The following is a 21,392-nucleotide window of genomic DNA, read 5'->3' as shown; positions in this document are numbered from 1 at the left end:
GATCACCTCACATAACTGTCCAGGTCACCCATGGCCTGCTCAGGTAACCTCAGATCCTCATGGGTAGAGGCAGTGGTGAGCACATCTGGCCCCCAGGTGTCATGGGCCTGCTCCCTCCATGTGCCTGGTGGGTACTGGGGCCTGGGTGGCATGACCGGGAGACAGCTCCAAGAGGCAGCTAATCTCCTGCTTTTGGGGAAACCAAGCAGCACCCTTTTTCTGTCCCTGAGGGAGCCATCACCTCCTTGTTTCTCGTCTTGGGCCCAGTGGCAAGGTTGGGGAGCCCCAGCAAACCAGATGAGACCAAAAGTGCCGGGCGACAATGTTGGTTTTAATGGCATTAACATCCAGAAGGTCACACATCCGTTCTTGCTGGCAGCTTCTCCTGGGGGTGAAGGGCTGCTGCCTCAATGGGCTGGGCTGTGACCCTCCAGTCTGCTCTATAGCCTTTGAGACTCCCCTGGGGCCGCCCGTCTCCTGACCCCACAACCCAGGGAAAGAAAACAATTGCACTGATTGACATACAGATACCCAGAAGTCCCGGCCTCCCCAGCATACACCCTGGGGCCTGTCACAGAGCTGAGAAGGGCTTTGGCGTCTGCTCAGTGGTGGTCCAGGGCTGGTCCTGGGGAATAGTGTTTACCAAATGTGACAAAGGTTCTTTGACAAACCGGGGGTCTGGCAGATCTAGTTCTGCGATTCTAAGAGACTCTCGTCTCTAATGGCTTCTCTCAGAGCTACTGGAGGTTGGGCCTGGATAACGCTGTGTTGGGTGGTTTATTTATCGTAAGGAATGTGTAAGGCATTTTGGTAAGTTGAACAGTAACTTCTTTTCCTGAAGAGACTCAGACAGATGTGCCCTCCTTTGAGCTGCTACTGTCCTGTGAACAAAGGTGGGCAGAGTGAGGGGGAGGCTGGGGCCAAGGAGCTGAGGCAACTGCTCCCCCCTCACTCCTAGAGACCTCCAGTGTCCCCGGAATTAACACCCCCCCACACCACTCCCACCCCTTCCGAGAACACCCAGCCCAGCAAGTCTGGAGATCCAGTGTGGATTCCAGAAGCTGGTGGGAGCTCATAAGAGGAGAGGGTGGTCCCTGAGTTTGGGTGAGGACCTTGGTACCCAGGCTGGGCCAAGGGAGGACCCAGCTGGCAGTAGGGGTCAGAGAAGCACTCCCCCCACTCCCCTAGCCCCAAGGGAAGCTGCGGAAGGGTGGCTGCTGGTCCCACCACCCATTTCCGGGAGTCTGTCCCATCTGCCCTGCACCCCAGGAGTGCTGGGGCCTTCCACACTGCTAGAAGATGCGGGAGCCATGGCCAGGACACTCACTGTTTTGTCCAGCTGCTCCTGCAACTTCTGCACCGTCTCTTTCTCCTTCGTCAGCTGGTCCTGGGTTGTCTTCAAAAGCTCCTGTAATTTGGTGGCAGCGCGTCCCAAGTCACTGGTTAATTTCTTCTCTTTTTCTAGTCTCTCCTGGGGGTCAGAAGGTGCAACGGGATGCGATGAGCCATCCCGTGGCACAGCAGAATAGGCCCCAACTCTGCCTGTGAGGCCCCGCCGCCCATGAACTGGGAGGCCTCCAGAGAGCGGTGTGAGGCTGCGGTCGCTGCCCTGCTACCAGCATCGTCACGAGCTTCCTGTGACACTGGGGAGGTCCTGAGGTGCCCTGAGGCTAGAGGCATAGGAAGCAAACTTCTGGTTTTACTTTATGTACACAGCAACACTGATGAATGGCTGCCCAGTGTGACCTTGGGGGCTTAGGGATCCTGCCACCCTCATCACCACCAAATAAGGCTGGACCCTGCTCAAGGGGCCTCAAGAGGGCTCCTCTCCCCCTCCCACCCCAGACGGTCACCCCCCTTTCCCAACCTGCTGCTCCCCCACAACTTCTACCTTCAGCTGCGTGACCTCCTCTGCTTCTGAAGACTCGAGGAACCCTGTGCTGCGGAGCTTGTCCAGCTCTGCCTGTAGCCGACACGCCGAGCTCTGAGCCTGGGTGGAGACAGGGCAGCATGGCGTGGGCAGGAGGCCCAACACAGTGCGCAGGGCTGTCACCAGATGCCAGCAGGGAGGGACAGGGGTGCGGGGCAGGGCCCGAGGATGGACCCTGCCCCGCAGACTCCTGCTCCATATCCCCACGGGCCCTGGCACACTGGGAGCTGCAGGGGTAGGGCCTGACCTCCTCAAGCTCGGCTGAGAGCTTCTGCCGCAGTGCCTGCTCACCCTCCAGGGTGGCTTCTGTCTGCTCCAGCTGCGTCTTGAGCTGTGTGGAAACAGTACACACGGAGTGTGGGAAGCCGGGAAAGACCCCCTCAGGGACCATGGCTCCTGGCCAGGTTCCACCTTCTAGTGCCAATGAGTGCTGCCTTAGCCTCTCCCTGCCTCTGGCTGTTTGGTTTGGGGTGGGGGAAGCTCTGGCCACCCACCAGCCAGCTGACTGCTGTTCCCAAATCTCCCCCCTTTTGGGAGATGGTGCCTCAGCCCCAGGGACGGAGCTGGGGTACTGAAGAGATGCTACTAGGACCTCTGCTGACCCCAGGACAGGGATGCCCTAGAGCCACGGTGCCAGTCCCAGCCCCACGACTCCATCCCCACCCTGCTTCTCTGGGCACAGGCCCCTGGCGAGGGCTCTCAACCACAGTTACTTAGGTCAGAGGTCTGGAGAGTAAGTGCCCTGCTGGGGACGTCCCAGCAAGGGCAACAGGGAGACCAAACTCCCTATCTGTAGGCACAGCCGTCCTGGCTCCCCCGTCCAGCCCTCCCGCACACATGGTTAGGATCCCACACCTGATCCCTCTCTACCCAGCTGCCTCCCTGCCCTTGCCTCCACTCTGGGGCTACCTCAGCACTTGGCTGGCCCCTGGCTGGGCAGAGCTGGTGGCAGAGGCTGCCAGTGGCCAGTGTTCATCTGGAACAGAGGCCTGCGGTCCTTGCTCTCCCAGTGGGCGGGAGGGGGCCCAGGTAGGCTGTTAGTGACAGACATCTGGGGACTGGCTCACCGCCCTAACCTCGATGGGGTCCTGCTCTGCGGGGGGGGCAGCTGGGGACCCAGCTACGTCACCATCCTCTACGTGGCTCTTCATCTCACTCAACTGCTGCCTGACCTGAAACAGGGAAGAAGTGGGAGTTTGTGCCAATCGCAGCCAGACGCATGGCCAGTGTGCACACCTGAGCACACAGACCCCCTCAGGAGGACGGCAGATGCTCCCGACGGCCAAAGCCCCATGGGGGACCTGGTCTGGCAACTGTGACCCCTGACCAGAGCCAAACTGAGGCCCAGGGGCCATTCCTGTGCTCTGCTCCAAGGCTAGCCATGGAGCCCTTGCCAGGAGCGAGGGGACCACGGATGGACAGGGGGCACAAAGAGCTAAGGAACTGAAAAGGAAGTGAGAAGCGGTGGACGGGCCGGGCACAAACAGCACTGCCTACGTCCCGGACCCCTTCCCAATGCAGTCTACTGTTCAGAGCCCCCTTAAGGGTCAGGACAAGATTAGGAATGGACAGCTGCCTAATAAGGTCCCTTTACGTCCGAGCTCCACTGCTGGGGGCAGGGGACACATCTGGGGGTCCCCACGCCCTGGGGCCTCAGACCTGAAGCAGTAGCAGCATCACCCACAAAGCTCTGGTAAAAGTTCTAGTCAGGGAATCAGGTGGGCTCTGGTATGAGCTCCCCAGGGGGCCTGGATGGTCTCCAAGAGGCAGTGCTCCAAAGGGCATCCCTAGGCCTGTCCTTCAGCTTCTCTCCCGATAGCAGCTCACCAAAGGGGACACCAAAATGCACAGGCCTGTGATGGTGAGAAATTCTGGGGTTTTCTCTGCATGTGGGCAGAGAATGCTGCATGCTGCCACCTGGGCAGCATCCACAGGCCCTGTCACCCAGATCTGGAAGAGGCCATGTCTTTGGCGAGTGGTCCTTGGGCTCAGGTGACTCGGCTCGGATGGCACTCCCTCTCCAGTGTGCCAGTCCCTGGGCAAGGCCTGAATAAGCAGGGGTGCACTGGGGGTGGGGGGGTGCAGAGCGTGTGCCCAGTGCAGGGGCTGCTTGCTCGGTGGCGGCTGCCAGGGGAGCACCCACACCCTGGGCCAGATCTGCTGGCTCCTCCAAAAACCAAATGCCTATTTGTCTTCAGAATCTGCCAATTCCCAAGTGGTAATGACTAATGCAAGATTTTAAGAAAAGCTGCAGATCCAGTAGCCTGGGCTGTGACTGCAGCCCCGGAGCTGGTCCTGGCACACAGGAGGCCCGGCTGACCTCGCCAGGGGGCAGGGAGCAGGTCAGCCACCAAAGCAGACAACTAGGAGAACCTGAGGCCACCTGCACGGCAGGGAGCCCTACACCTCTGCCAAGGTGGTACCCCCATCCAGCCCCTACCCCGGGGTACGGCAGGCCTCTGTACACACCCACAGGCTTGACAGAGCTGTTCTGAGCCACAGGGCTCACAGGGAGCTGGACTGCCCTTAACCCCAGCCCTGAGCTACCAGTGCCTTTCCCTGGAGTGACAGGAAGTGGAGAGAGAGCACTGGTCCTGGCCGCTGCCCGCCAGCTTGAAGCCCCTCCGACAGGGCCCATGAAAGCCTGCCTCTAATGCCGGGTCCACGTACACCGCCCCCCACCACGCTGCATTACCTTTGGTGAAACATGATTGGCCAGTTCACCAAACACACACACACACACACACACACACACACACTCACCAGGGCGAGCTCATTGCTCTGTTTCTGGGCTTCACTCTTGGCTGCGTCCAGCTGAGATTGAGATTCTAATAAAAGTTGCCTCAACTTGGGAGAGGAAACAGACCCAGGCGACAAAGAAAAAGAGAAAACCAGTTCCAGTGCATTAGCATGAGACAGACAAGCAAACATGACCCTTCCCTGTAACCCCGAGAACATCACAGGGCACAGCAGGCCTGGCGGGGGCTCCGAGGCCTCCCAGAACTACTGTCCTTGAAGACTTTGGGAAGACATAACCCACTGTGAGTGAGTGTGGCTTGTAAAACAGGCCCAAAGTCCGAGATCAAACCAGCATCGGGAGAGGGGTCAGGCGTGTGCATTTCTGCTTCAGAGCAGCCAAAAACCGGTATTAGAAGTGAGCCCGTCCTCCCCGGCAACGGTGTCCCTAGGCCAGAGAGGGAACTCTCAGAAGGCAGCCCTGTCCATTGGACTTGCTAAGGTCTACGCCACCGCCCACCAAGTCTCCTTGGCTCTGTGGGTCCAAGGCCAGGCCTGAAGCTGGAGAACCCAGACTCCATGCTGGGGTGAAAGTCAAGAAAGGAGGAGAACCGCAGCATGGCCACAGACTCACCCCCGCTACCTCCTTGGCGTAGCTCTGGCACTCGGCGCTGGCGGCCACCATGTGCTTCTCCAGCTCTGCCTCCAGATGGGACGTGTGCTCCTTCACCTGGGCACAGACACACACACACGCACGCGCGTGCGTCAAACCCTTCAAGTGGGCCCACTGGGAACAGGGTGCCAGGGCGACAAGTCTGGCTGCCTTGGGGTGAGGGCTGGGAGGCTGTCCATGGCCTGTGGGCAGCGGGCCAATCAAGGAGAGGCAGAAACAAGTCCCTGGCAACAGAACACCTTCCCCAGGTCCAGCTCTCCTGGGCCTGGAGTGCTCTTGGCCTCAGCAGGGCAGGAGAGGAGTGCTTCCAGATTTGCTTGCTGGATTGATGCCAGGGGCACAATGTAGGCTGCTAGGGCTGATGGGGTGGCAAAATGTAGGCCGCTAGGGCTGATGGGGTGTCCGCAGAGGGCACCGGGGCCACCTTGCACCCCTCCCGTGACATGGCCAGGGCAGAAGCTGCCGCACACCAAGGCCCGGGGCCCAGGGCCCAGGGCCGCTGAGCCTGTGAACAGCTCTCAGGAAGGAAAAGCAGGACTGATGAGACCCCTTCGCTTCTCTCAAGACATGAAGCAAAAACCACTACGGGGGCCTCTGTAATAGAGCAGCCCACTGGGCAGAGCCCCGTACTCACCTGCTCTGAACTTTCCAGTTCTCCTTTTAGCTTCTCTACAATGTCTTCGAGATGTTTCACTGTGACCCGTGACTGCCAAGCAGGGAGAAGGCCCCGTCAAACACAAGCCCCTGGAAGGGGACAGTCCCAAGACCCAAGCAGGATGGGCCCTCTCCCAGGAAGCCCAGTGGTGCCCACCCTCCTCAAGTGTGACCAGTGGCCTCTTCTTTTGGGGAGGGGACTCTTGAAACTGAGAAGGCAGCTGTCACTCCATAGTCGCACTTGATGTGGCATCACCAAAACCCAGTGAACCCACCTTCTGTCTCCCAAGAGACCCACGGGACCACCCCTCCACCCTATCAGTTTTCCCCCTGGTTTTGATAAATTCTGACCTAGCTAGCTGTCAGTCTCTGGTAAGTTATGCTTGCTATCCTAGGGAGGGGGACAGCCTCCCCCTACCCCGAGCAACACCTGTGTCACTGATGCCAGGGGAGGGTCTCAGGGCCCTCCCTGTACCTTCTGGAGTTCCTCCTCCGTGGCGCTCACTTTGGCCTTCCACACCTGCTCCTCCTCCTCCACACTCTTCTGCAGGTCTTTGAGCATGCCCTCCTGGGGGGATGGGACAATGAGGCAGGTCCCCCTCCCCGGAGACCCTGCACCCCAGGAACACAGCTGCAGCCTCCTGTCCCCTGGCTGCTCTGATTCTGTCATGGTGTCATGGGGGAGGGGAGAGGGTCAGTCCTGCAGTGGGGTCTCTGGCCAGTGTATGAATGAAGACTGTGGGGCCCACAGGGGAGGCCATTAGGACTCTCCTCTCTGTTGGGTTTGCTGACCTCAGTGGCCCAGGGCAAGGAGCACCGCATGGGGTTGGGCCGGAGAGCTGGACCTAGCACAGGTCCTGAAGTCACAGACACAGTGGCTTCAAGCCAGCCACTAGCCAAATGCTCACCTTTTCCTTTCCCAGTCTGCTCCCTGTCATGTCTGTCTCCAACCCCCCAACCCCTAAAGAGCCAGTCCCAAAGCTACCACCCAGCCCCCTCAGCTCAGAAGCAGTGAAGGCCTGAGCACCTCACTCATCCCCTTTACCACTAAGCGAGAGAAATGGAGCCCAGGGAGGGGCCATGATGGTCCGAGGTCATGTAGAGCTGGCATTGAACCCAAGGCTCTTTTCCCCAGGACCACTGGCCCGCCTCCCACCTGTAGGCTCTGGAAGCTCCTTCCTGGCAGTGCCCCAAGGGCCAGCCAGCTGCAAGCCCTACCGTCTCTGCCAAAATGGTGCGGTACTGGTCACACTCGGCCTGTAGGTTGCTCTGGGCCTCCTCAGCCTCCCTCAGCTTGGAGGCCAGCTCCTGGGGGCAGAACAGGGCTCTGCTCAGTCAAACACAAAGGTTTTGCCCCGCTGCTCAAGGAAGCAACTCTGGGCACCCTCCCCTCCCGGGGGGGGGGGCAGCCAAAGGGAGAGCGTTGGCCCTGGCGAGGGCATGTCAGCAGTTGAGCTTACCGACGAGGGCTCTGTGCTTGCCGGTGGCTGCCTCAGCAGCTCAGGGCCCTTCTCTCGGAGCTCTTGCAGCCACTCAGTGTAACTCTGCAACGAGACGTGAGAGGTGGGGCCCAGACATTCCCTCTGGGCATGGGGTCCCCCCGGAGCCACCCCGCCTCCTACCTGGGGTGTGGAACTGGAGAGTGAGGGCAGCAGCGCCGAGAGGGCCTCCTTGGTCTGTGCCTCAGTCAGGCCACGCTGCTTCTCTGATTCCTCCTGGAGGAGAGGGGGGGGTGGCGTTCAGCTGTGCGCTCTGGGGCAACCCTGGGGAGTGTCTGTGGCGACACAGGAGTCCTGTGTCATCTCCTGACAGGGGCATCTCCTGACAGCTACCAATTAGGGGCAACTGCCATCCGGGAGGGACCCCACCCAGCAGCCATGGAGGGCCAAGGATCAGCACCCCTGCTCTGCGAAGGGAGGAACCCACCCAGAAGGGGCAAGCGCTCAGTGGGGCATCATGTCTCCTCCGAAGTCTGACTCACCCCGTCTGGGCTATGCCAGGCCAGACCCCACCTGTCCTCCTTAAGGCTCCTACACAAAATGCAAGCTAGGGATGGAAGGAGGATGGGAAGAGCTAAAAAGCGAAGCCCAGCAGAACACGTGTCCCTGGGGACACGGAACACCCCTTCCTCAGACCCCAGGGAGGTTTCTGGCCAAAACAGTGTCTTATCTAACAACGGCAGCTTGAGCCTGGGGCCAGCCTGCCATGATGGTACTGCTGAAGACCTGACAGGGCACCAGAACTGCCGCTGGGTTAGGGCCTTCCAGTGATGTTCTGGAATGTGCGTGACAAGACGCCCGGCCGGACCACGGTGCCCACGTGATCCAGACACGAGTCTCAAGACTGACCTGTCTTGGGTCACCTGGCAATGATGCAGACAATGCTGGTGGCCTGCTGTGGATCCCACACCTCGCAACCCCTGTCAGGCCCCCCAGGGTCACACGAGTCCAAGGCAAAGGCCAGAGGACCTGGAGGCCAGCTCTTATCTGTTGGGCTGTGTGGCTGGGAGCGAGTCAGGCAACGTCTCCCATCACAGCTTCTGCCTTTGTCACAGAAAGGCCAACAGGCCCCCGGGTCACCTCTGGGGAGTCTCCGTGCAGCTGCCATAGCGAGACCTGAGGCCAGCCCTCCACCTCCTGCCTCAACTTAGGGCCTCAGCTGAGACAGCCCTCAGGCTTCCTGGGAAGTTCACGAAAGTCCCTGTAAAGCCCATGATAAAAGGACGGACATTCCTTCTGCATGAGCGAGGCTGGGAGGGGAGGGCTGGCTGCCGGGGCTTCTCTTCAAGGACAAAGAGGGGGTGGGCGAGGCCCTCATTGGCCACTGCCGCTGCAGGCCACATTCCCCCTCTAGAGGCAACGTGGGGGCCCTGCATACAGAGATACCCACACTCCCTCCACCTGGCTGGCACAGAACTCAGGACCCACGGGGCTCCAGGGACAAGTGCTTGCTGCTAAAGATGCCTTCCCTCCATGTAAAGGTCAATCACAGAACCTACTGGGCCAGGATTTCAGAGGCCCTGAGAAAGTGGGGGGTGGGGTGTGTGTGTGTGTGGAGGGGGCGGGGAGAGGTAGAGGGGAACAAAATGAAGAAAGTCCACAAGGACGGCCCAACCTTGGCCTCCCTCAAAGGCAGTCCAGCCAGGTGGGCTCATAGCCCCCACAGCCTGTCTCTGTGCCCTGCTGGCAAAGGGCCCAGTTAAGAAAAAGCAGCAAGGCTACGTTTCCCCCTTCATCTTGAGGAGAAAGGAAAAGGCAAAAGAAGGGGAGAGAAGGAGGGCAAGGAGGAAGGCGCAGGAGCCCCGGGGCACACCGTCTGTTGCCCTTGGGGCCCTGGGTGTGGATTTCAGAGGCTCCAAGGCCAAGGCTGCTCTGCGCATAGTTTGCGCGTTCCATGTGGTTTGCCAAACCAGCAGGTCAGACCAAGCACACAGGACTCTGACCTTGGCCTGGATCAAAGAGCGTAGCTTCTCCTCGCAGGCTCTCTCGGCTGAGGCCAGAGCCTCCATGGCCTTCCAGTTCTTCTCTCGGAGGTCCTGCGGGGAGATGTAGGAAAAGGTCAGTGGCCAGGTAGGGGCAGCCACCACACATTCACCACAAGCTGCCTCAGCCAGGCTCAGCAGGGCAGGAGAACCGTTTCAGACCCTACTTGGGACCCCACAGGGAGACTGCAAAGCGACAAAATGCCCCCTCTCTCGGCCCATGTCTGCTGGCCTCCCTGGGGTAGTCTGCTATGGAGTGGCTATGGTACGAGGGTGTGAGAAAGTGGGCGTCCTTTCAGGGAAGCTCTACTGTGGAAGAAAGAGGAGAGAGGATCAGCCTGGCTCCTCAGAGAAGAGGCTCCTGCCGCCACTGACCCCACAGCTGGCTCTGGCCATGCCAGCCCGGGGAGGTCCGTGTGGGGGCTCCCCAGGGAAGAGCAGGTGGGACAGCCTGGCAGGGAGGTTGCAGCTAAGGTCCCCTACACCCTTTCTCCTGACGCCAGCCTCCCCACTCCAAGGTGACCATGGGACCCACACCAGACCAAGAGGGACATTCCAATCCCATCAAGGGCTGGGAGTGGGGGAGGGGGCTCCACGCTTGGGTACAGGGCCCAAGCCCACCCAATGGGTGTCAGCCCTGGGAATGTGCGGGACCCAAGGGGACAGGAGGCCTTGCCCAAGGCCCTAGAAATCAGTGCACTTCCAGCCAAGAGCAGCACGATGGGACGTGCAGAGGCAGCTGGGTCCCTTCCCAAGGGGTTGGGGGTTGGTTTCCCGCAAACCCAAGCCTCATAAACACGCCCCTCAGCACTCACGTTGTTCTTCACTTTCTGCTGTTCAACTGCCTCCTTGAGCTCGGCGGCCTCCTTCTCCAGGCACCACACCTGGGACTCCAGCTCCTTGAGGCTGAAAGGAGAGAGGGATGTCACCGCTGGGCTCCGAATGCCCACAGTGTCCCCAGGCTCTATCTTTGGGGGCCGCTTCTGCTGCTCAGACACCCACACAGAGCCCCTCAGCTGGGGTCAGTCCCCACAGAACAGTCCCACTGCTCCTAACCACCTCACAGGGCATAAGCTTTTAGGGGGGGCCCAAGGAACCATCCCTGCCCCATTCTCTTCACTCATCCCAACAACCCAGGAGCCTGGGCACAGACTCATGAGGCCACCAGACTTCTACCAGGTGACATTGGCCACTGGGACAGCAGAGGTCAGAGCAGCCGCAGTGGCCAGGGCAGGGGTGTACCCAGACAGCTGGGTTTCAGGGACGCTTTCTCTTCTAGTAAACTGCGCCCTGATACCAGGTACGTGGCTCCTGTTCGATCTGGTCCTGTTCTGTCCCCACAGAACGCGTCAGCTGGCCCCTCCCTGCGGCTACACCAGGCCCTCCAGAGACACTGGCTAGGCCTTCTCACAGTACTGCTGAGCCTGCACCCCCAGCAAGACTCCAGATGCCACTGCTCTCCACTGGGGCCAGCAGAACCCCCTTCATCCAAAACCTAACTCTGCTGAGCCCCAAAGGCTCCTCCCTCGGGTCCCTGCCCAGGCTCTGGGGAAATCAGCCCCAGATGAGCCCCAGACGCCATGGCATCAGTGAGATGTCAGTCCCATCTTCCCACACTTCTCTTCACACTCAGGGGCCTGGTGGGCTACGACTGCCCGCACCGTCCAGAGAGGTAGACGCTATTAGAGCGGGATTAGCCATTCCAAGGAAAAGGCTTCCAAGGCTGACACTTTACTGTGTCAGCTTCGGCATTAGGCTTTAGGAGAGGAAAGGTCCCAGGAACACAGGACATGTGAGGTCTAGAAGTGACTGACCACCCCCCCACCCCGCTCTCCACCCACCCCCCGAGGACGTGCCCACCAGACGGAGCTGCTACCAGCCTCAGGGAGTCACTGCCAGCCAGATGAGGACATACTGATCCGTATCTGCTCATGGGCCATGGTCAAAAGCACTTTGAAAACCACCATTCTAACGCATCTCAGGGCCAAACCAAACAATCTAAGTGGCTAGGGGCTGAAGTCTGCTGGTTGGCCCACGCAGTCTACCTGGGAATGGCCTCCCACCCCTGCACTGCCTCACCTCGTTACTCTAAAACCAGCCTCCGGAAAGGCCTTCAAGTCAGTTGACTCCTTGGGTCTTGCTTTTACTCCCGAAGAACCTTGACCCCACCCTGAAAACTATGCTGGGACCCCTCAGAGCTTTTCCCTCAAGCCCCCTGCATTATGTAAGAGCCTGTAGCAAACCAGGTCCCTGAGGAGGAATAGGCAGCAGGCAGGTGGCAAGGACATGCCAACAGTGGTCACAGCCTGAGTTCCAGAACATCTGGTTGGGATTGCTTGTCTCCACCAACAACAGGATGGCCTGACCTAGATGCAATTTTCTGATGGATTCAGAAGAATATTTTAAAAAGCAGTTTCTGCCAAACTCATCTACCTGGTGCAAAAATTAGGATTAACCATATTTACAATGTGACTTAAGCGTCCTACACATTTGCTCTACACTCCCTGTGTGGCCCAAGGATATTATCTTAAAATACAAAAGCAAAAAACAAAACAAGAACAAAAACAAAACCGACCCTAATTAAACACAACCTCTCTACTCCAACAAACACCATGGGAAACCAAGTCCACCAGAGCTTTCTGTGAAGCAGCACACTGGGAAAGGGACATGGAGAACTTGGTTACGGGTCTTCCACAAGGTCCTGTGGGCTCTCTGGCTTCCTTCCCTAGCCCCCGAACATGGAGCCTGAGGCTAAGAACCAACAATGGGCCATGGCCTGAGGAGGCAGAAGCGAGGTGACTCACTGGCTGCCACCCAGGGAACTGGCCAGAACAAGGAAACTTTGTCAGCTGATGGTCTGGGACACATCTGGCCATCTGTATGGGGACGAAGGCCACCCGTCATGACGAAGGCTCCCCTGTGGAGGCCTGGCCACAGACCCGGCTTCCAAGCCTGTGACCCTCTGCTCGGGGACATGTGTCCCAGAGATCACGGCCCAGGGACTCCAAGCCCCCTAAGTCAAGCCATTCCCCCCACGTGTCAGCTCCAGCCTTAGCAACAGCAAACAAACCATCCACTGAGCACAGCCTGGTGCTGGGCCACCCACTGAAGAGAAAACAAGTCTGCCTGCAGGGAAGTTAATCTCGTGGCCAATCCCGTGACTTCGCTCCCAACTGCACTGCCATTGCAAATCTGGGCAGAAAGCTGAGTGACACACCCCCCTCCACACACAGCTTCTCCATCTGGGTGTGCAACCCTTGCCTTGGAAACCCCCCGATCAGCCAGTCCTTCGTCTGAGACATGGATGGATGGACAGAGGGGAGGAGGAATAAAGCCTAGGAAACACCTCCCCACCCCTCTGAGGCACCCGCTGCTCTCCACACAGATGAGTCTCCCTCCTTAAGAAAGGGCAAGGAGCACTTTGCAAGGATGACTTTGTCCTGCCCAGCTCTGTCCCATCCTCAGAGCCACTGGAGGGAGAGGGGAAAGGCCAGGGCCTCTGCAGTGGCTCTTCCCCAGGGGGCTGTGCCCCCGGTCAAATGCCCTGGCCTCGCCATGCTGAGGCAATGGCCCCCGTTTCCACTTACCGGGCCTGCTGCTCCACCTGGCTGGCCTGGAATGAGAGACAGAAAGCGCCGTGGTCACCATGAGACCGGCCCCATGTGGCAACCAGTCAGGACAGGACCCCGACCATTCTCAGCCCTCTCTACTTGACAGGATGGACTGTGGCCTTCTCCCTCCCCTGCTGCGGGCTGACCTGGGCATCCTGTGTGTCCCGGGCCTGGCCTGCCTCCAGCAGGGCCTCGATGGACCGGATTCTCTCTGTGAGCTGTGAGTTCTCGGCCCTGGCCTCTTTGAGCTGCCCGTGGAGACCACTCAGCTCCTCGCGCTTGCTCTTCACCTCTGCCTCGGAGGCCTGCAGTTTGCTGTGCAGCTCTGAGGGACAGGAGAGCAGGGTGGGTAGGGGTAGGAAGCGCTGAGAGGGACATCACCCCCCCTCCCCCGGCACACAGCACCCAGGGCTCCCTCCCCTGCATCCTCTGTGTGCCTACGCTGCTAAGATGGAGCTGTGACCACTGAGGCATCTTACTAGCTGAGGGACAAAGTCACTCCGGCTTTGCTCTCCAGGACACATTATGCCCTGGGATCACTCCTGGGAAAATGCTAGAAATCTAAAATGGATTCCAGCTGCAGCTGCTAAATGTCTTTTCTGTGGGAAACAGGCTTGTACCAGCGAGTTCTGCTTAGGCAACTGGAACCCAGCACTCCCACCAACCACCCGTTTCCTGCTAGTCTGGCCGCTCTGTTTCCCATGCCTCTACTTCTCATAGGCCAGTGAGGCGTGTGGGTTCCACATCCACCACCTCCCAAATCCCTCCCTGGCTCACCAGTAACCCTGGGGCCACCTGGGCCCACTCTGGTGCCTTTGAACAGAACAGCTACAAAAGCTCCAGCCCTAGTGCCCTGGGCCATTCCTGCTCTGGTCCATTCTCCACCCAGCACCAAATCATCCAAAAGTTCAACAGGTTCCTGCCATCCCTGTCCCAGAGGCCCTGAGTGTACCCACTACACTACACAAGCACCCAAACCTCACAGTGGGGGGTGACCTGGGCCCTGCCCTCTGGCTCCACATTGTTCCAGTCACGCTTGCTGACTTTATGTACCTGCCTCTTGTAAAGGCCAAGTTCAAGTTCATTCCCATTCTCAGGGGTCCTAAGCTGGCCATTTCCACCTCTTCCTGGTCTCAATGAGACCAGCCCCTCCCTTCCCATCATCAAGACTCGGCCTGAATATTCCCTCTGCCTTGGAAAGGATTCCCCAACCATCCCATCTAAAGCCACACCCATTAGAGCAGAGGTCAGCAAACTAGGCCCACGGGCCACCCCTGGCACCCCTCTCTGTTTTTGTAAATAAATCTTTATTGGAAGGCAGCCAGCTCTGTCTGTCTACACCTTGCCTAGGGCTGCTTTGGCATTAGGGCAGCCAAGCTGTGACAGACCCCAAGTCTGGTTCTTCAAAGACACAGCACCCTGCTGTAGGCCATGCTGGCTATCCAAAGCCTGTAGAGCGCTTTGTCAATGCACGGCCATCTGCCTGTGTCTCTCTGCCATATCACCTGTCTCTCCTGCAGGAACAGGACCCTGCTGCCACGGCTTCTCTCCTGGCCAAGCACTGGGTGCCCACAGCAGTGCTCGGCCCACACCAAGCCAGTGACTACGGAGCTATCCCTGGCCCTGTCCCACTCTATTTCTCCAGATGCCCTCTCCCCCTACACTATGCCACATTCTTTGGATGGCGAAGGTGACCTCTAGGCCTAGGGAGACCACAGGTCCACCTTCCAAACCTGGCCTCTTGGGCTGAGTGAGCCAGGAAAGCCAGAAAGGTCCAAAAGGTGGCAGCTGAGAAGGTCAGCGAAGGCCTGTGGGGTGCTGTAGCTCATCCAGAACCACAGCTCTAGGTCGGGGCCCTGTGCAGGAGAGGCTCCAGCTGGAGGCACCTTGCACACCCCAACTCCCCAGCCCAGCTCTCACATGGTTGGTGCTATCGCCACCTCACGACTCCCTGGGGAACAGAGTCAGGGACCCCATGCCACCTCACCCGCCCACAGGGTTGGCCCGTTTCTGGGGTTCTGGCCTGGCGGCAGTGGGACCAGGTGGTGTACGGATGCACATGTGGCACAAACCCAGGCGCGTGGGGGCCTCGGAGTCCGGGCACTGCCCTTACCGGCCATCTGCTTCTGCTGCTCCTGGGCCTTCTCGGCGTCGGCCCGCAGGCTGGCGTGGCTGCTCTGGGAGCGGCACAGTTCCCGGCTGACCTCATCTAGGCGCTTCTGTAGGGCCTCCTCACTCTCCTTGTGAGCTGCCTGGGGACCAGGCACAGGGGAGAGGGCCATGAGGAGGTTGGAAGGACACTGCACCCCCAGCGGGCTCTGAGGCCAAGGACCATAGAGAGCTCTTCACATCCTGCCAACCTGCCCCAGCAACCGCTATAAGACGGTCCTGGATTTCGGAAGTTGGTTCACCCAGTGAGAACTCCAGGGGGCCCCCCACCCTGGCCCCCGCAGAGTAAGTGCTCGGGGATGGGTCCCAGGTGAAGAAGCGTGGTCACTAAAATGCTAACATTTCAACCTCACTGTGATGCACAGAGATGTTTCCCGCAACCTAAACCTCCAGTCTAACCTGCAGATTTCCCATGTGGGCCCTTCCAAGGTTCATCCCTGTCAAGCTTTCTCTGGGGAAGCCCTATTCTAGGCACTGTGTGTGCATCAGCACAGCCAACCCCCAGCAGGCCCAGGACGCAGAGGATGCAGCCACACCACACCCCCCCACCCTCCCTCACCACTGGTGGTCGGCTCCCCGAATCTCCGGTGTCAGGGAGGAAACAAAATCTCTGTGACCCCAGGCTGGGGATGGGAGCCCATGGCCTGGGAGGACAGGAGGTGCCCAGAGTTTGGGGCTTACTGGGAAGAGCCAGGCCGAGGCCTTGGCCTTTTAGAAATGGCACACATAATGGTGGCAAGCTGGGGGCCAGAGTGGAGGTTCCAGCTCCAGAAGCAGAACCATCCAGAAACATAATCATGGCCAGGTCCACCCCCCGAGGGTTCTGATCTCCCTGGTAGGGGCCAACCTCCCTTACATGAAAATCAGTGCACAGCAAATTATCCCTCTTGATTCCACCCAAACCATCCACACCGTGTTCCTTTTCAGTCCCTTGTACCGACCCCAGCATCAGTCTGCACGTCTGTGGTGACAGCACCTTCCACAAGACAGCTCCCTGCCCCACATACTGTAGCCTAACTTTGGGGACTGAGCTGAGGAAGGGCCCAGAGTTCTTCGGGCCACCAGGATTTCCTCCTCATCCCGAAAAGTTAAATGCATAGCAGGCGTGACGTCAATCAAGGCTCCCCACACCCAGGCATCCTGCCCCCAAACTGGCCAGCTGGGGGGTCCAAAAGTCATCAGGCCAACAAGCACCAAAGCCCTGGGCTGAGGCCACACCGGGTATTGCCCAGTGCACTCTGGGGACAGAGATAACCTTCCTCCCTCTGAGAAAACAGGCTCCTGGGAAGAAAAAGGCTTCCAGGCCACTGCCAGAGGCTGAGAGGGAAGGGCACCTGCTCAGCCTCAAAGCCAGAGACTGCAGTACCACAGGTGGTAGCCAAGAGCGTTGGGGCTGGACCCACAGGTTCAGATCTCCCCTCTGCATGAACTCGGGACCAGTTACTTAACTCCTCTGTGCCTCAGATTTCCTTACAGGTCATTACAGGTAATATCTCATGGGATTAGAATGAGAATTCGCCAAGTTATGCTTTCAAAGCACTGAGGACAACGCTTACCACACCGCAAGCCCCCATTCCATACAACCTCGCTATCGCTATTATGAATGAGGCCCAGGCTGAGGGTTCCAGCCTGAGCCCCGCATGGGCCACCAGCTGTCAAAATTCTCGCTGCCAAGGAGATGACCCAAGGTGGCTGTATGAGCTCGGGTCTGTCCCCGCTCTCCAGAGGCTTGTTGAGTGGAGTGTACAGGGCATCAAGGAGGCTGCTCCCCACACTCACTTGTAGCTGTAGGATCTGCTTCTCAAAGGCGGCCGTCTTGGTCTCCAGAGCCTTCCGCTGCTGCTCCTCCTGCCGTGCAGCCTCTGACTTCTCCACCAGTTCTTTGCTGACCTTGCTGAGCTCCTGCCGGAGCTTGGCCAGCTCGGCGTTCTGCCTGCAAGACAGTCCCCAGACCCCAGCTGACGGACAGAGCAGCCCCGGGTCCGCTCTCACTGGCCCCGAGGGCTGGCCCTGAGTGATGGGGGGGCTGGTGGACAAGCCTTCCCTCCCGGGCACCTGCTCTTTCACAAGTGGCTGCCCAAGTCCTGAAGCTACTACCAAAGCCTCCTGTGCTACCTCAGTCGTGGTGAACTGTGATGTGAAGACCTCTGACTAGCATGGTATATGGACCATACAGAGCAAAGAGCTGAATGTGTGCTACAATATCCTATGGGAACCCTACCCAGAAACAGCTGGAAAATTTGGAAAGAAGAGGCAAGATGCCCTCTACCTCACTGCTGACCCAGGACCAGATAGGCTCCAGATGTCAGCCAACTGGTCGCAGTACCCCTGCAGGCCAGGGACGGGAACAGCCAGCCAGCCAACTAGACCACAGCTAGGCCGGAGGCCACCAGAAGTGGGGCACTGAGGCACTTCACAAAATAGACCCTGTAACACAGTGCAAAAGCTGGATCTTAGGACTGGTGACAAGTCCAGAAGCGAAGGAAGGAGACTTGATTTAAAGGAAAAGAAAGACAGCTCCAGACCCACCTTCCCCAGTGTGAGGAGGCGATCAGCATGTCGGTGTCCTTCATTAGGACACAAGACACGTCTTCAAGGCAGAGCCGACTGTCCAGCCAAGGGCCAGTACCAGGCCAGACAAAGGGGACAGACAAGACTGCCCACCACCCAGCAAGGTGGCAACAGACCAGGGGAAGGCAAGAAGCCCGGCCAGCTATGCTCTGCTGGTCAAGAGGTATGGGGCTCCCACCTCTGTGCACCTGGCTCTTCCCACCTGCACCAGGGTGGTCGTCCCAAAACCCTCTGCGGGGCCATCGGCTCATGGTCTAGAAGGCCAAGATTCTGGACAGGAGGGCTTGCAGGAAAGGCTGGACTCCAGCTCCTGGGGCTGGAGGTGGGAGGCTCGGCGGGCGGCCCCTTGGGACTGCTCTGGAGCTCCAGGCAGAGCCCTGGGTCACCGACTGCACACAGGGCAGAGCTTCCATGAAGGGCATCACTAGCTGTCACCTCAGGGTGACAGGTCTATAGGCTCCTCACTTTCCCACGGAGCGTTGTTCCTCCCCATGTTCACTTCACCTTCTGCTTGTAGCTGCTAAGGAAACCACACGCAGCCCCCCACCGACCCCCAGCCTGCTGAGAGGTCAGGCCGGAGACAAAGATGTGAACATGCACACCCAGAGGGCATGTACAGACAGAAGGGACCAGCCTGGGGAAGGAGGCCTTTAGATCACACTCCAACCAATGTCCCTGCCCCGGCAAAACCAGACACATGGACATAGACTCCCCTCCCTGGTCCAGCTCCTGGGCCGATGGGTGTCCCACCTGACTTGCAACTAAAGGACAAAGAACACTCTGTCAGTACTCCTTTTGGCAAACGGGGATGCTCTAGAGACAACAGAGAACCCTGGAACGTCCCTCTGGGAGACCTCAGGTCAAGAGAAGGCAAAAAAGTGTGAATCAGAAGAAAACGCAGTGGGGCTTCTCCTGGGCCAGCATGTGGAGACCGTAATGCCCCCATCAGCAAGTCCAAGCCACGTGGCCCTTCATTCAAGTGAGGTCACTGGGGCCCTCTGGGGTCGGCCCACTCACCGGATGCCCTGGCACTTGAGCTCCGCGAGGCTGAGAGCGAGAGCCCTGCTAAGCCAGTCGGGCCACGTGCTGTGAGGGGTATTTACTCCTTACCACCTGTGCACCTGAGGCAAATGTCCCTTCCAGCTCAGGAGACCCCCTCCCTGGTGGAGTATCCAGGGGCTCAGGCCCACATCACCATTAGACTCTGATCCTGGACAATCTGCAAGCCCCTGATATTCTGGACCAACATCAGACATTTTCAAAAGCCTCCTAACAGGATGTTGTGAAGAAGGACCTGGAAGAGGATATGCTTCCCAGAAAGGTCAGAGGCCAGCACCAGCCAGGACCTGAGAGGCCCCTGATTGTGTGGACGCCCGGCACAGGCAGGCTGGGGCTCGCCAGCTCTCCTGGGGCCTTGACTACATATGAGGATGCCAGCCATGCACCGGAAGGCTTGGTCGCTCAGAACCAGACAAGGAGGGAGAGTCAGGCCGGAGCCCTCACCAGGGTGGCTGTGCAAGTGCACCACAAGCCCCTTTGCTCATGTGGGGGGACCTACACAGGCCACCATGCCAGCCCCACAGCCAGTAAGAAGCTGGAGCGCACCCACACAGCCCCGAAGGAGGTGTGAAGGACCCTCCCCAGCTCCGGAGCCCCAGAAACGGGTCCTCGTGCTGTCTGAAGCGGGTGCTTGGCTTACTTGCTCTCCACCTGGCTTGTGGCCTGGTTCAAGGCATCCCTCAGGATGGAGTTCTCCTGCTGCAGACGAGCCAGCTGTGTGTTGGGGCCGTTCTCCAGCTGCTCCTGCAGAGTCCGGATCTGAAAAGCCAATGAAGAGGCGTCGGAGAGAGCTGGCTTCTGAAGCCCGGCCGGTGAGGACCCAACCCAGCCCACAAAGGCAATGAGGGTATCACCTTCTCCACATGAGGGGAAGAGAAGCCCTCCAAACTGCACAGTTCCAGCATCAGAGGCAGGGGGACCCCCCGCAAGCACCCCCGCTCTCCTCTCTCCCTCCCCGTTCACAGCCTCCAGGCAGCGAGCACCCGGCCTGGGCCGCAGGCCTGCCCTGAGCACACCACCTCTGACAAAGCCAGGTGAAGTGCCCTGACTCCAAGCACAGAGCCAAAAGCCACAGCTGACAGTGGCCCTGAGGGAGTCTCGTTTCCTGCCCATTGACTTCCTGGGGTGCAGCCTGAGCCACGCAGTAGCCCACCGCAAATGGAGCGCCAGTCGCGGCGCGAGGCTCTGGGCTGGGGCTCCACAGGCAGGGCTGGGCAAGTGGCCCCCGCTGGCCTCAGGCAGCTCATGCCTCTTGCCTCAAGGGGTCCTCCCAACCTTGAGTGAAGAAAGCAGAGCCAGCACGACTGTGGAGCCCCATGAAGGCCAAAAGCTTGACCAACCAGCACCCCGGAGATGGGACGTGGCGTGGGCCACTTAGGACCAGGCAGTTTTAAAAAACAGTGCTCTTTCCAGTCCGTTTTCTATCTTCCTGACTGTTGACATGAAACACACGCACAACAGGCAGACCAGAGCTGGCCAGATGAAATGGCCCCTCCCTCCAAAACCAGACCAGAGGCTGAAGACCAGGTGTCCTCCAGCGCCCACCGGGGTCCGCCCACCCCAGCCCACAGCCCAGGTCCCGCAGCCCCACCCACCTTGCCCTGCAGCTGCTGCACTTCCTTCACGTGCTCGCGGTAGCTGGCCTGCATGCGCGCCTGCACAGCCGTGATCTCCTGTTCCCGGGCCACGAGCTGCTTCTTCACCTTGGCCTCCCCGGCTGCGGCCTTAGCCTTCTCTGCAGCCAGCTCCTAGGAGAGCGCAGAGGGCAGAGAGGCGGTTAGTTAAGTGAGGGTGGGAACTCGGGAGCTTGTTGTGTGTGGGGGGGGCAATTTCCTCACAGCCCAGATATCACCTCATCACCTAACTGCTCCCTGAGTTCCCAGACACATTAAGTCAGCCACTGCAGAGAGCCAGCAGGAGACAACGAGAGGTCTGCGGAAAATCCTACTGGCCTGACCAGTAGGGGTCTTGATGTCAGGCCTTGGCCACGTGAAAAGCAGGGGATGCTGGAAGCTGTGTAAACATGCCACATGGTCTTGGGGTCTCCTGGACTACTGGCTAGGCCCTGCTGAGGGGATGGCATGCTGGCTAGGCTGGGTCCTGGACATCTGGGCCCTGGAATGCCCTACTCGAGTGCTTGTATCAGGACCGAAGAGGCAGTGGGCCTTGATGGCTGGGGTGGGGAAAGGGACAATGCCCATCCCACCATGACTAGGGGGTCAGCCCGCTCCTGCAGGAGCCTGGGTCTCTGGCTCAGCTGCTCTGTCCTCCCCCTAGCCTAGGGAGCATCTGCTCTGCTCAGCATCAGAGGCCCATAATGGGCACAGGATGCTGGGCCAGGGCTTCAGGAGGAGGCAGAGCACAGGGTAGGAGAGGGGCTGGCTGGAGTCTATGTCATTCCTGAAAGAATGGCCATGGCCAGAAGCCATGGGAAGTGTCAATTGTGGGGAGGCTGATGCAAAGAGGCCACTGGGGCTCCGGGTGCTCTCTGACTGGCGGGCCTCCACC

At 59.2% G+C, this 21,392-nt stretch overlaps 1 protein-coding gene across 6 annotated transcripts in view; it reads right to left on the bottom strand.

Annotated features, from left to right (window-relative positions):
* Positions 1-310: 310 nt before the first annotated feature.
* RRBP1 (ribosome binding protein 1) overlaps positions 311-21,392 on the bottom strand; it is a 61,882-nt gene continuing 40,800 nt past the window's right edge. The window contains exons 5-24 of one of the 6 annotated variants that reach the window (XM_082743209.1): positions 20,480-20,632; positions 19,525-19,643; positions 17,034-17,187; positions 15,199-15,337; positions 13,232-13,410; positions 13,062-13,087; positions 10,290-10,380; positions 9,436-9,528; positions 7,616-7,708; positions 7,454-7,537; positions 7,212-7,301; positions 6,469-6,561; positions 5,974-6,045; positions 5,301-5,396; positions 4,694-4,777; positions 3,007-3,102; positions 2,178-2,261; positions 1,892-1,990; positions 1,324-1,471; positions 311-881 (exon numbers count right to left, since the gene is read on the bottom strand). In XM_082743209.1, the coding sequence (XP_082599335.1) occupies positions 874-881; positions 1,324-1,471; positions 1,892-1,990; positions 2,178-2,261; positions 3,007-3,102; positions 4,694-4,777; positions 5,301-5,396; positions 5,974-6,045; positions 6,469-6,561; positions 7,212-7,301; positions 7,454-7,537; positions 7,616-7,708; positions 9,436-9,528; positions 10,290-10,380; positions 13,062-13,087; positions 13,232-13,410; positions 15,199-15,337; positions 17,034-17,187; positions 19,525-19,643; positions 20,480-20,632 (2,001 nt within the window). In that variant the 3' untranslated portion in view covers positions 311-873. Of the gene's footprint in view, positions 1,472-1,891; positions 1,991-2,177; positions 2,262-3,006; positions 3,103-4,693; positions 4,778-5,300; positions 5,397-5,973; positions 6,046-6,468; positions 6,562-7,211; positions 7,302-7,453; positions 7,538-7,615; positions 7,709-9,435; positions 9,529-10,289; positions 10,381-13,061; positions 13,088-13,231; positions 13,411-15,198; positions 15,338-17,033; positions 17,188-19,524; positions 19,644-20,479; positions 20,633-21,392 lie in introns of all 6 variants that reach the window. The other 5 variants (XM_082743211.1, XM_082743206.1, XM_082743207.1 and 2 more) reach the window with 5 other exon arrangements.

The sequence above is a fragment of the Mustela nivalis genome (assembly GCF_964662115.1).
Source record: "Mustela nivalis genome assembly, chromosome: 8".
Taxonomy (NCBI): domain Eukaryota; kingdom Metazoa; phylum Chordata; class Mammalia; order Carnivora; family Mustelidae; genus Mustela; species Mustela nivalis.
The sequence above is the reverse complement of the archived record's forward strand: the minus strand, read 5'-3'. Positions and strand labels throughout refer to the sequence as shown.